The 13,735-nt window shown below is 30.2% G+C and overlaps 1 protein-coding gene across 2 annotated transcripts; it reads right to left on the minus strand.

The window, feature by feature from the left end:
- Positions 1-5,737: 5,737 nt before the first annotated feature.
- Positions 5,738-9,305, minus strand: F3H (flavanone 3-hydroxylase). Of its 2 annotated transcripts, none has more exons than NM_001249868.3 (3): positions 8,849-9,289; positions 7,037-7,465; positions 5,738-6,318 (listed from the first exon to the last, which is right to left on the minus strand). In NM_001249868.3, the coding sequence occupies exons 1-3, from the start codon at positions 9,212-9,214 to the stop codon at positions 5,986-5,988; spliced, it is 1,128 nt and encodes a 375-aa protein (NP_001236797.1). In that variant the 5' UTR covers positions 9,215-9,289; the 3' UTR covers positions 5,738-5,985. The 2 variants fall into 2 exon arrangements, with proteins under 2 accessions (NP_001236797.1, XP_040862589.1); XM_041006655.1 differs by having other exon boundaries at positions 5,747-6,318; positions 7,037-7,450; positions 8,849-9,305.
- Positions 9,306-13,735: the final 4,430 nt, after the last annotated feature.

The following is a 13,735-nucleotide window of genomic DNA, read 5'->3' on the forward strand; positions in this document are numbered from 1 at the left end:
CATTCGTTGTATCCATGTTTCAGGCACGCAATAGACCACATAATTACGAATCAAGATTTGAGCACACCAAATGCTCGTTACAAATACTTTCTCATTGCTTCTTAATATTTTGTAAATAATTTTCTTCTAGGATCTTGTGACATTGGTATGATATTGACAAATGTGGTTCAATCAAGATAAATATCATCCACAAGATAATATCTCATATTATATGGAGTTTCATTAATTGTAAATTGTAATGAAGGAACTTAACCTTGCTTTTCAAAAAATTCGTTATACACAAAAACTCAATTCCGACGTAGGTTCTGAATGTAGCGACAATTTTTCATTCGAATTGTCAACGCTTTTACTAATCATAATGAGTATTTCCAAATGAGGCATGATGTTGCTTGTAGAATGGGTTTCTCACCAATGCAAAAGTAACTACAACTATTTGTATACTGACATATGAATCATCTGCCAATTGTGTGGGAGAGTACGTTAGAATTGGTGAATGCACTGCAACTCAATGCTTACAAAAATTTATAAGGGGTGTCAATAAGATATTTGGACATCTTCACAATTGCAATTAATAACTCTTTTAGGCCTTCTGCGTTGACTGTTGTTGCCTCTTTATTGTTGCATCGCATGTAAGTAGCTCATGATTTGTTTATCACTATCCTCGTCAAGTGTTTCATAAACAATTTATTTCCAAACTCTGTCGAAGTCATTATTTGGATTTATTCTATGAATGATTGATTGCATAAACGAGTGAAAGAAAAAAGAGAAGAAGATTGCTTGAAGAAGACGTACAAGAATGAATGAGAATTGAACAATTAAATAACAAATTATACAATGCCTAGTTTTTTAACGACTACTAATGCAACAATTAGTTTTGCAACGACTAGTTTTATAACAGTGAAGTTTCACAAAGAAGAAAAATTCAACAAATTAAAAGACAATTACAAATTTAAAAAAACAAGACAAATAAAACATGATTCCTAAAAATACAAATTAAAAGACCGTTACAACAAATTAATACTACATACCTAGTTTACTCCTAATTATTTTACAAAAGCTTTATGGTCTTCAAGTTGCTTTTTGGACATTGTAGATATGTCCTTTATTAGAATGTCGTAGTACTCATTTTCCAATTCTTTCTCCCTTAAGTCTGCTAATATGGTGTTGAGTACATTTCTTTCCCTCATTGCTTCCTCCACATCAATCAACTTCATATGATTGGTAGATGTTCATACTCTTTTCCCATTACTCTTCCTTTTGGTTGCCTTTTGCTCCATTAGACAGACAATTCGAGACGGTGTGTCAGTTTCAAAATCTTTTATTGGAGTTTCTGGATTAGATAACAATAAATATGCCCTAGATGTGAAAATCTTTGTCTTTTTAGAGCAATTTTTAGTAAACTAGTCTAACCATTTCGGTTGATCTTTCAGAAGTCATCAAATATGTTCTAAACCAAAATCACTTCGTTTGTCTTCCTTCCAAATGGCATATGTATGAAGCATGACACCATTATCCATGCAACCACTTTTCTTTAATGACATCGTTTGTTTGTAATGACCTTGAACTTTTGCATGTCCAGATTAATTTTTTGTCATCATGGTTTCTATTGATTCATTGCTCTTTTGCCTAGTTCACCTCGAAATTTGTTATAATTTTTTGTGACTCTCAACCAAAATGTTTCTTTTCCTTGACCAACACGAACAATTGGATCGTTGAGATGTTGAGCCATAAACTAATAAGGTGCGTATCTTCTTCAATTGCAAGGTGAGTCAATGCTTCCTTTTGCAGAAGACCCTCCTATTTCCTCAACAACGATATCTTTTAGCCTAATTTGGGTAGAAAATTGTGAACCAACTTCATCATTTGAAAACATGGTAAGATTGTTTAGTGGGATTAAAGGAAATGTTTGAGAACTTTGAGAATTTACGGAGGAAGGCATTTAAGTGTTTGACATAAAATAATTTGATGATGGTAGTGGGGTAAAAAAAGGAGGGGGAAAAGGGGGGGAAGCCGATTTTGTGAATTTCGGGTCGAATGTGACATGTGGTAATTTAACAAAAAAATTGTATAAATTTGCCAATCAAATTGATTTGGATCCATTTCGCAAAAATAAAATTTAACTAAGATTAAGATTGGAGAATTGAGATTGATAAATAAAGAATAAAAATGAAAATTGTATATAAAATTACGTGTGTATTGAAGCAATTTATAAAATGTTATTACCTAATATTGTGTGTGTATCACCTAAACAAGTCTACAAATTCTACTCTTTTAAAGGTAAAATTTTGTACAATCTATACTACCAATGCAGATGTTGTCAATATTTACTTCTTAAAGACATGAAAGATCACACGTGGAATAGAGTTTATGATAAGTGTAAGTGAGGCTGAATGGAAAAAATGAGAGGGTCAATACAATGAGGTGTGTTGAAATTGAAATTCACATAAATTGTCAACTCCGTGGGACTTACATATTTAGGGACCATATCGAGGAGTTTGGAAGCAGTCACACCGAAGCCATTTAATTTAAGATTCAACAGAGAAATAGAAGCATCTCGGCTAGACAGAACCTGCAACACAAATTTGTTATGATGTTGAACACTTCTAAAGTGTGTTTGTTCCAAAGGTTCTTCTCCTTCCATCGTTTGGACAAGACACGAGTCCGAATAACATCTTTTACATGGAGTAGAAGACACTCAATCTGTCCTTCCTCTCTTGGCGTCATCCATTGATGATATCTGATAGGATGGAAAACTGGTTGATAAAAGCTCTGAAATCTGCAGTTAGAAGCCTATCTCGAGATGCTATTTTAATTTGTATGGGGGGAGTCAATTGTTATTTTCTATGATCAAATATTTTTTGTCTTATCATATCATAATTATCTAAATCTTACTTAAGTTTGAAATTTTGTTTTAATTTTTTATGATATAAATACAGATATAAATGTAGATATATTTTTTCTTAATTTTTAAGTATGAATATATTAACAATCAATATCATAAATATTTGAAAAAACAATCATTAAATTTTTTTGTGTCATTAAGTTTAATGCAAGAATATTATAATAAATTATGATTCAATTTTAAAATAATTATTACTATTTTCTTTTTCATCTAGCATTAAATTTTCAAATATCATCTCATCTTTTCTTTCTCATGAACATTAAATTATTAATCATCTTTTCTATCTTATAAACATTAAATTAGATTATATATTTATTTAAAAAAATAATATATATATATATATATATATTATATGAGACTTGAGACTTTTCTTAGGCTTAAACATTTATGTTTCTCCTTATTTGACCCAAAATAATAAAACCCATAATTTGTCGATTGTGGTTTATCGTTAAGAATCGACGAATTTGGGCTTGCAAGGTTGAACTTGGATACTGCGAGGTTTGAAATTGAGGTTTGGAATGTCCATGACTGTTGATCAGTGGAGTGCTCACAGTGCTCATAGTCAACGATGAGCAGAAAAGGAGGAAGAGGTGAGAAAAATTATTTAATATTTTAATAAAGTGACAATGTTTCATTTGTTGTCTCCAACAACTTTTTCAGAGTGTGTTCACCCAATAGTTTCTCTTTTATCTACTATCTTCTTATATTAAATAATAATAATAAATATTAACAATAATAAATATTAGTAAGAATAAAATAATAGTAAATATTAATAAAAATGCATTTTATTTAATATTTATATTTTTATCAATTAAATAACTTTAATTTAAAATGTTCATTTTTTACTTCAAACAAACTTTTCACTTACTTTTTATTCTCTTTCATTTATTTTCATTTTTTATTTTGTTTTACCCAGCACCCCCTTCCCTCAACACTCTTTATGCTTATGTATAAGAAAAATAAAAAATATTTTGAGAAAAATCCATAAGAAAAATAGGATATTAAGTTAATATTTATTTAATTTATTTATAGCAACGAATCTATTTTAAATTTTACATATAAAATTAAAAATAAATATTTTTATAAAATTCATTATTTATTAAAAAATAAATGTTTCAATACGCATACCAATGCAAATTTGTTGTACGGGTCGACAAACGACTAGACATGGTAAGAAAATCTGTATCCGTGGGTATCCGCCCGAATCCGTCCCGACTTTGACGGGTAATACTTGAGTTGATCGGATATGGGTTCGGGTTCGGGTTTTCCCCGATAATCAAAAGTCGGGTACGAGTACGGGTATGGGATCACTGGACTCGTCCCGACCCCGAACGTGAACCCGCCCCACCACTTAAAATCTTTAGAATTTTTGCATAATTTAATCAAAAGGCATATAATTTTTATTACTAGTTAATTTTATTTTAGAATTTTTACATAATTAAATATTATTTTCTTAACTATTTATGTAGACACACGCGTTATAATAAATTTATTGATATATAAGTAGTTAAAAATAAATGTTTAATAATCAATTTATTTTTTTCTAAAATCAAATTTTTAATATTTTTTTACAAAAAAAATATTTTTCTAAATGGCGTGTGAAACGGAGTTGGGGATACCCGATGGGTACGGGGATGAGACAATAAACTCAAACCCGTCAGATATCGAATACTGAGATATATTAAGTAATCAGGATAAATGATTGGAGAGACAATACCCATACTCAACCCGCCCCATTAATGTCTACCCGCCCCATTAATGTCTACAAACGACCGTTAGCGTCAATCCAAATATAATAATTACTTGTCCTTCATCTTCTAGAATTTGAGAGTTGCATTCAATCACATGGGGGGAGTTAGGTATATTCAACGGTTGAGATTCGAGCAATGTAGATCTCCACAATTTCCATCAGATATGTTTCTAAGATTAAACATTTTTTAAATTAATATTTTAATATTGGTAATAAAATTCATGGAACATATTTTACACACATGAAACATATAAGCTTCTTTGATTATTGACTTCTTCATTACTTATTATTTATGATTTTAATATGAGATTTTTTAACTCATTTTATTCTCACTCATATTTTTTTTTTGAAAATTTCTTAAATAAGCTTTACACCTCCACAACGAGTTTTCAAAAACTAGTGATTGGCATAAAATGAGGTTATATATTTCTTTTTTAAGTGTTATATTCATTCACTGAATGACTGTAATGATATCCACGACCTCTTTAAGCCATGACATATAATAGGCATAGAAATTATTTAAAGTAAAATAAATAAACATTTAACTCAAAGTTAATATTAAATTGGAATTAGTACATTTAAAATAATATTAAAATTATAAAATATAACTTACACTTGGTAAAATGTTCAATAATAGATGGATACGCAATTTTTTTTCCTAACATGAGAATACTTTTCATTTAAGCTCACTTCCGCCCATAATTGGTTTTGTGCATAAACAGTTTTAATAGTTATCTCTTCTCTATCAAACGGATACTTAAAGATATGTTGACAACCGATGTATATTAAAAAATGTATTATTAGTTTGTTACCATCTTTTCTTAATAAAGGCACAAAAATACTTTCAAATTCGTTGTTATGTCAAATATTAACTTAAAACATTTAAGAACGTTTGATACGCTTACAAATGCTTCTACGCATGACATTAGTTTTACAAAGAAAATTTAACTAACAATGTCTCGTATCACAAAAGTTAGGTGCAAATATAAGAATTTGTCTGTATATAAAAAAAAATATATAAGAATTTGTATTTTTTTGACATCCTTTAAACCTAAGCACTTTTGACTGTGATGGTAGACCATGGATGCAGCCAATAATAAAGACAGTGCCACTTATTTTCATTTATAATAGAGGCAAATATAAGGTATACATAGATGAGCCAGCTAGCTAATAAGACATAGGCAACTGAACACAACACATGATATCCCCACAAAGGATAAATCATAAGACGTACAAAAGCACAAAGGTAAGGACTATTATTAATTCATGGCCCTTAAAAAATACTAAAAACACCAAGGGGGCATGCAAATGATACATATGTAATTATTATTAATTAAGCAAGAATCTCCTTCAAAGGCTTGGCCTCAAGTTTTGCCTTCTGATCAAGTTCTTGCAAATGCTTTTCATTCTCAAGGTCCTGCAAATGCTTTTCCTTAGCCAGCTTCTTCATCCTTGCAATCTCAATGTCCTTGCTCATCTTCCTCCTGTACATTTCAGCAAAAGTGATTGGTTCCTCCATCACAGGCTTCTCTCCTTCTCTTATCTTCAGAGGGTAAACAGTTGCATTTGGTGCTGGGTTTTGAAAAGTGGCTATGGACAAACGGCTATGGTTTGAGTTCACCACCGCTTGGTGATCAGCATTCTTGAACCTTCCATTGCTCAGATACTGCATTCATGTGCACCCACCACAAAAAAATGAACAAATTTAAATTATGAAAAACAAAGTACACGGTCAAACCAATAGACTTGCTGCTTCATAAAAATAAAATAAATCAATTGCTAAGCTGGCTAGTCTTTCTAAAAGCTTCTTGAACTTCCCTTCACATCTCAATATTTTTATTTTAATTAACTAATAAAAACATATCACTGGCTGATATATATATAGTTAATAATATCACTGATAAAAAACATATAGGGTGGGAAAAAAAATCCATTTGAATTAAATCATATTATAATTAAATCTAAATTAAATTGATTTTTTTTGAATTAATTTAAGAAAAAAAAGAGTATATTATTTTATAAAATTAATTCAGTTAATTTGAATTATTTAAATAAAATTGTTAATCAAACTAGCTTTTATTTGAATATTTTTTTTATTTGAAAAAAAATAATTTGAAAATCAATTTTAAACTAATTCAACTTTTAGAATAAGTTAAAAATTGGTTTAAATCAGAATTAATTTTTTAAAATCATTTTTGATTTTGAACACATCTTTAAATTAATTTAACTATTTTAATATAAAATCGAATAGGATAAAACAATTTAAAAACAACTGGATTAGATTTTATTTTTTTTACGAAAGTAATTTTTACACATCCTATTTTGTAGTAAATTGAGAACGGAATAAAGGCCATAAAATGAAAATGAATGAATTGCACACTGACATGAGCATGATCTCCAAGATTGACGACGAAGGCAGCCTCCACAGGCTGAACGGTGATCCATGTTTTGCCATTGTCCCTGGTGGCTTGAAGTCCACCCACTTGGTCCTGAAGCAGCAAGGTGATAGTGCCCGGATCCGTGTGGCGCTTCAGGCCAAGAGTGAGGTCAGGTTGAGGGCATTTGGGGTAGTAATTAACCACCACCTTCTGGTCCATGTCAACACATGCTTTGCTTAAACCCTCTTTCTCTAACCCCATTGCTTCGGACAACACCTCCATGAGCTTGCAAGCTAGACCCATTACTTTGTCGCTGTATTCCTCAGTCACCGATCTCCACCCTTCTGGCGTGTCTGGCCACCTTGAATAGTCCCTCTCTCTTTTTGGGTACGAAAAGTATGTCACTATTTCTCTCCAGTCCTGCACCGATTCCCCCTGTCATCACATGTTAATTAATTTAATGCTCTGGTTGGATCATGCACTTTCTAGAGGTGTGTCTACATTTGAGGAAATAGGCAATAATGCACCACTATAAATCATAATCATAATGTATTCAATCAAATATATAAATTGAAGTACTCTACTTATGTCACCAAAAGGAAAAACATATAATCACGAGAATTCTGTCAAGAAAGGCTTAAAGTAAGAAGGCTTCTGGGGTGGAGGGCGTCAAGAAATCCCCCACCATGGGAAACAAACAAACCTATGGCTGAACATAGTTACACGCGCACAGCAAAAAATATATGGTCTTTAACTCTGTACAATTTTTTAACTGTTTCGTCGGTACATTTATTTGCAAATTAAATGCAATTTATTATATTTTCTAAAATAAGGTTGTGCTTTCCTTTCTTTTTGAAAAACTACTTTAAAATAAAAATTAAAATGAAAAGTTTTTAAAAAATAATATTTTTATTAACTTAAAAGATAATTTAAGGGATAATACGAAGAGAAGAAGGAGACAGTTCAAAAAGAGATGAAAATTTAGCTGTGCCTTCAACTATTTTTTTTTAAAATAATTTTCTTACAAAATTAAACTGCTCATTTTTTAAAAAAAGTTTTTAGAAATCTGTTTGTGTCCTACACGAAGTCAACAAATAAATTAGGCCAACCAGTGCCTAAGTTTAGGTATACTTTAATGCATGCAAGAGCTCTTATAATAGCAATTCAATTCACTACAATACGAATTTTCCGTAAGACTTGATTGGGAATAATGGTGTTGCCGTGTTGGCATGTTATGGGTGGTGAATGATATTTAATTAATTAATTTTAATTGACAGTAAAATCGCTCGCATCATTCCATTCGTCTCAAATTTCTACCATCCACTTTTCCCCTTTCTTATTAAAATACATCTTACTATATTCGGGTGTTTCCGTGGAAGGAACAGATAAGTAGAAAGAATAGAAAACAGGGAAAAAGATTCACACAATAAAACCGAAAACAAAATATAGGAAAAATGAAGTGACAATATATCTATGAGAGAGAAAAAAATGAAAAATCTAAACTTTCATCTCAAAATAAAATAAATTAGGATGAATGAAGAAAAATTTAAAAATAAATCATGGTATAAAAAAAGATGATGAAAAGTTGTTTGTAAAAATTTAAGGAAAAGTAATTTCAAATGCATAATTATTTAAAAGTGTTAGCAATTCGTTAAATAATTAAGAAATGAGTCACTAACTTTTATGATAGTAATTAAGAGATATTGATATCTAACATTAAGTAAGCATTCTATATCTCTTTCTGTAACTTTAAAAATCTTCTCTTTTTTATTTTTTGTAAAGAAAATAAACATGTAATATTGAAGAATTAATGTTTACTTGGAGATGGCTGGAGACAATGAATCCACCCTTTTTGGCGCCGGACATATCAAAACGAAGCTTCTCGTCCGGTGGCAAAGCAAAGAACTCTTTGGCGAGACGGGTCATCTCGGCCACGAGTTGTTGATCCACACCGTGATCAACAACCTGGAATATACCCCAATTCTCGCAAGCCTCCACGATCTTCTCACAAATCTCTCTTCTGCGTCCATCCACCTCGTCGATTCCGGCAAGAGAAATCACTGGGATCTCGTCGCTGAATTCGTTGTAGGCAACCTTGGGACGCTCCTCCTCGTCCCGAACGAAGCTCGATTCTAGGGTTTTCTCCTGGGCCAGGTAAGTCAGAGTCTTGGCTGTTGGTGCCATTGTTGTCTTTGAGGAGAATGTGCGTGTACGTAGTGGAATTAAATAGCAGAATGCAATGCTTCAAGTTTGAAGGATGGGTAAGAGAATGGAAGATTGGGTGGTGTTTTATAGCGTGGCATAGAGTGGTAGCTCTTACTTAATTACTACCTACGTGTTCCGATGCATTCCGCTCAACTCTACATGTCCCTTTCACGTTGTTACCTAACTTTCTTCGCATCTTCTTTTCTCCCTACCCAAGTCATTAAATACATGAAATTAAATATGTTTTTTTTATTTTATCATATTAATTTAACTAAAATGCACCTCTCATGAAATTAATATTTTTTTTTCTGATTGTAAACAAACATGAATTCATCACTTCTACTTTTTTAAAAATTCTAAAAATTAATGACTAAATCATTTTATACCAAAATCACTTTTTTTTTTAATAAAAACTTAAACAAACTGTTCTGTATCTAAATTCATATCCGAATAGTTAAAGGAATGTATCATAATTAAATTCATTTTTAAATTTTAATTTATTTTAGAAAATATTATTTTCTTATCTAGAAATTTAAAAGCTCAAGATATAATATTCAAATTTTACTATATTAATTCTCAATATTAATTATGTGGCCTATTTATTATAGAATTGAAGAGAAAGAAATAATAATAATAATAAACTAAAAAATATTATTAAAAATTAATATTAATTTTATGTTCATTTTAGTTATGAGGATTGTTTGTCTTTCGAAGGAGAGTGAGTTGCTTAACATTGGTAGGCAAAGCTTGTAATATAGACTTTGCAAGAGTCAGTCTCCCAGCAAAAGATAACGTATTAGCCTTCCACGCATTAAGTTTTTGGTGAACTTTGTCAATAAAAAATTGGAAAGTCGATTTAGAAGGCCTTTTATGAAAAATAGGCACTCCTAAAATACTTTCCAAGATTCCTCGTCAATTCAATTTCCACCTTTGAGCTCAGTTGTTGTTTTAAGTCACCCCCCTCCCCTCACATTCTTAGAGAAGAACATGGAAGATTTATCAAGACTAATCTTTTGTCTGAAGCTCTAAAAAGATTCATAATATTATGAATAAAGTGGACCTGATCAAGAAAAGCCTAAAATAAAGGATCAGATCATCTGCAAAGGCAAAATGATATATGGGATCATTATGTTTGCTCAAAGAAATAGGACTATAGAAACAAATAACAGAAGAATGGATTTGAATTGTGCTTTTAGAAATTTTAACTTTACTTTGATAAAAAAATATGTTTATCGTCTAATGTGGATTTTATTGAAAGCATATAAGAGATCTTTTTGAGAAAATTTCTATCAGATGACAGAAAAATAATTTTTTTAATAAATATAAGAATTAAAAATAAATTCAAAATTCTTTTTCAGTCAACAAAAAAAAGTAGTAAAGAATAACACAAGAAGTTATATTGATTAGTCTCTATCCCAAGTTCAGTTCTTAGCAATCCACGAGGTTTTCACTAATTTATCAAAAATTATAAAGTATTTTTCATTGTCACTTCTATCTTTTACACATGCAAACTTTACCTCAAGCTTAAATTTAACCTAGTATTTTGTGTCATACGAGGTCTTTGCTAACTTTAGACAAATCAACAAGATTTGTTGGAAGTTTGCACAATGACTAATACGTGATCATCTTACAACAGATATATCACTCAATACTTTTGTCTTTTCTCTTAAGGTTTACAAGGTGTTTTAAGACCTTAATATCTATACAAAAAATATTTTACAAGAAAAAATGAATGAATAATTCGTAATTAGGTTCATGACTTGTTTTTTCTTCAAAGCTTCTTCTGTATATAACCTTCATCTTCGAGTATCAGTTGTCTCACAACAATCACTTTGTTTTTCTTCTGAAGTCTTGAGTCTGTTAGAGCATGTCCACATTAAATGCACGTCTCTTTTTCATGCAAAGATCACGTTGGTAGACTAGTGTGTCTTGTACTTCAGCAGAAGAGTCACTTATTTCATTATAGCAGGTCTACACCAATAGAGCACGTTTAATGAGGATCAACGCTTCCAAACTGTGAACTGTACTTATTCTTCATAGGATTTTGATAGATTCTAGGAGAATATTTTCTACATGAAAGAATCTCTAATACAAAGTATTAAATGAAAGTCTTAAATGCATTACTTAAATGTTATGTCAAATTGTCTTATGATTGTATCGTTTAAAAAAAAAAACAAACACAAAGATGTAGACCTTGATTTATTAGCACATCATACAACTTTAATCATTTGTATTTATTTGCATCTAATCAAAATAATCAAGAGTCTTAATTCGTTTTAAGACATAAATGCCTTTTGACTTACAAGGACTCTACACTCCTTGATCGACTACAATAGAGATCAATGAGAAAAGTCATTCAATGCAAAGCACAAATAAATATGGAAAGAATGAATCCCCTTGTCTAATGCCTCTGATGGGACAAAATTCCTCTAGGGCTTCACCATTAATATTCTAAAGAATTCTCATGGAAGCTATAGCCATACAACAACCAATAATTTTCTTAGAAATCCCAACATCATGTAATGTATCCCTCTCAAAATCCCTCTTTAGTCTATCATAGGCTTCTTCAAATCAAGTTTAATAGTCACCCAAACCTTTCTTACCTCCCTTGTTGGTCATAGAGTGGAAAATCTCTCGAGTCACAATGTTATTATTCCCACTCGGGCTATTAGACACAAAATTAGATTGGAATAACCCTACCAACTTTCCCATGACTGGTTTAAGTCTTTGAGAAATGAGACGAGTTAGAGCTTTGTAAACTACATTACACAAATTTAGAAGTATTCACGAATACGAGTCATTTATGAATTTGAATTGATCCAATCTGAATAGTTTAGGTCAATTTATGCTTCGAACATTTGTTTATTTTGGAAAATAATAATTATTACAAATAAAGAATACTGAATGTATTTTGTATTTCAAATAATTTTTTCTTTTATGCATTAAGTACGTATATTAAATTATATATGTATAATTAATATGCTTGATATAACAAATATAAAAAAGTTGTTTTAATTTAATATTAAATTTATTTATTTATTATTATTGTCTTTAATTATTTAATATTAACAAAATTATTATAAAGAAATTACTCAAGAATACAGTGAGAAACTCTTTTTGCAGGTTCCATCATGTATTTAGATTTTAAGAACCGGTGAACAAGTCGCCGTCCTTTTAATTAATAGCATGTTACATTCTGTTTCATATAAAACCAAATGATCCGCTGGTGGACCATTAAAAAGTTCTTATTTTAATATATACACAATTTTGGAATGACATTTTAACTTAGGTCAACTTCAATTGTGGATTGACATTTTTAACAAAAAAAAAGAAAATGATATTTTTGGAATAACGATTTCGACGATCATCAACCTCCAAGTCCACCACTAGTTCTCTTCTTGGATGTTTCAGCCGCAATTACTTGAATCCCTACCACCTCAATTTTTTTTTATTGGTCTAAATTAACTACCTGCATGCATGTTTTCTTCTTCAACCATAAAATGATACAAATATTTTAGTCCCGAAAACGCACGGCTATATAAAGTAGGTTTATATATATCTTGACAAATTATCAACTTGTAATAATCGATTTCAACTGTCAAAAGATTCATTTGTATAGAACAAAACCAAAACAATACTACTAACGAACAATTTGACTAGCAAATAATTAAATATTAACTCAAAATTCATTAACATTCAGCCGAAGTACATTTATTTCCGAAGCAAGTCCATTTTGGTAAAACGCCCTAAACTAAGGACATTTGGGAACTTGATTGCGGGTGGTGAGATTGGCGTAGCAAGGACAAGAATCTAGGTTTACGTAAGTGCCAGGAGCGACACACTTCCACACCGCACAGCAACTCCCACATGCCCTCTTGCACAAACTTGGCCTTGATGACAGCTTACACCTTCCTTCACAAGCTACTCCACAATCTACCCATGTACTTGCATGATGAATAAGTTTGTTTAAATTTATTTGTTTTAAAAAATATTTATTTTAATAAAATAAGTAGTTTTTTTTTTGTTTTTATTAATGCGTTTATTTAAATTACTTTTGATTAAAAAAATAACTTTTTGTTTATTTTAAAAAGTATATCCTATCTACTTCTTAAAAATATGTTTATATAAAAAATTCTTATTTAAAGTTTTTTTTTAAGTTTAAAAAAATTCATTTTTTTTGCTAAATACAAACTCATCCTATATATCTATTAATTGAGGCTAGTTAAAAGAAAAAAGTTAAATATTTGAGGTATGTTTTTTTAATCTCTTAAATTAAAATGTTTTTTTTACTGTCTCAAATTTGCAAAATATTTTTTTTATAGTATCCCTTGACTTTTTTTTTTTACAATTTAAATACATAATTTGTGATGGTTTTTAAGTGCAATAAGAAGAACTTAAAAAAAAGACTAAAAGATATTTAACAAATTTCAGATATTAAAAAAGGATAGACTATTAATTAATTATTTTTACAAGAGAGACTTATTAAATTTAAAAGAGTAA

Source organism: Glycine max, chromosome 2, assembly GCF_000004515.6.
Source record: "Glycine max cultivar Williams 82 chromosome 2, Glycine_max_v4.0, whole genome shotgun sequence".
In the NCBI taxonomy this organism is placed as follows: Eukaryota; Viridiplantae; Streptophyta; class Magnoliopsida; order Fabales; family Fabaceae; genus Glycine; species Glycine max.

Bases quoted from the DNA above. Each gene is read 5' to 3' on its own strand.
- F3H (NM_001249868.3), bottom strand. From the start codon at position 9,214: ATGGCACCAACAGCCAAGACTCTGACTTACCTGGCCCAGGAGAAAACC. The intron at 7,466-8,848 runs GTAAACATTAAT...ATGTGATGACAG, and splicing joins TTGTCTCCAGCCATCTCCAA to GGGGAATCGGTGCAGGACTG. The intron at 6,319-7,036 runs GTCAGTGTGCAA...ACATGAATGCAG, and splicing joins ATCTTGGAGATCATGCTCAT to TATCTGAGCAATGGAAGGTT.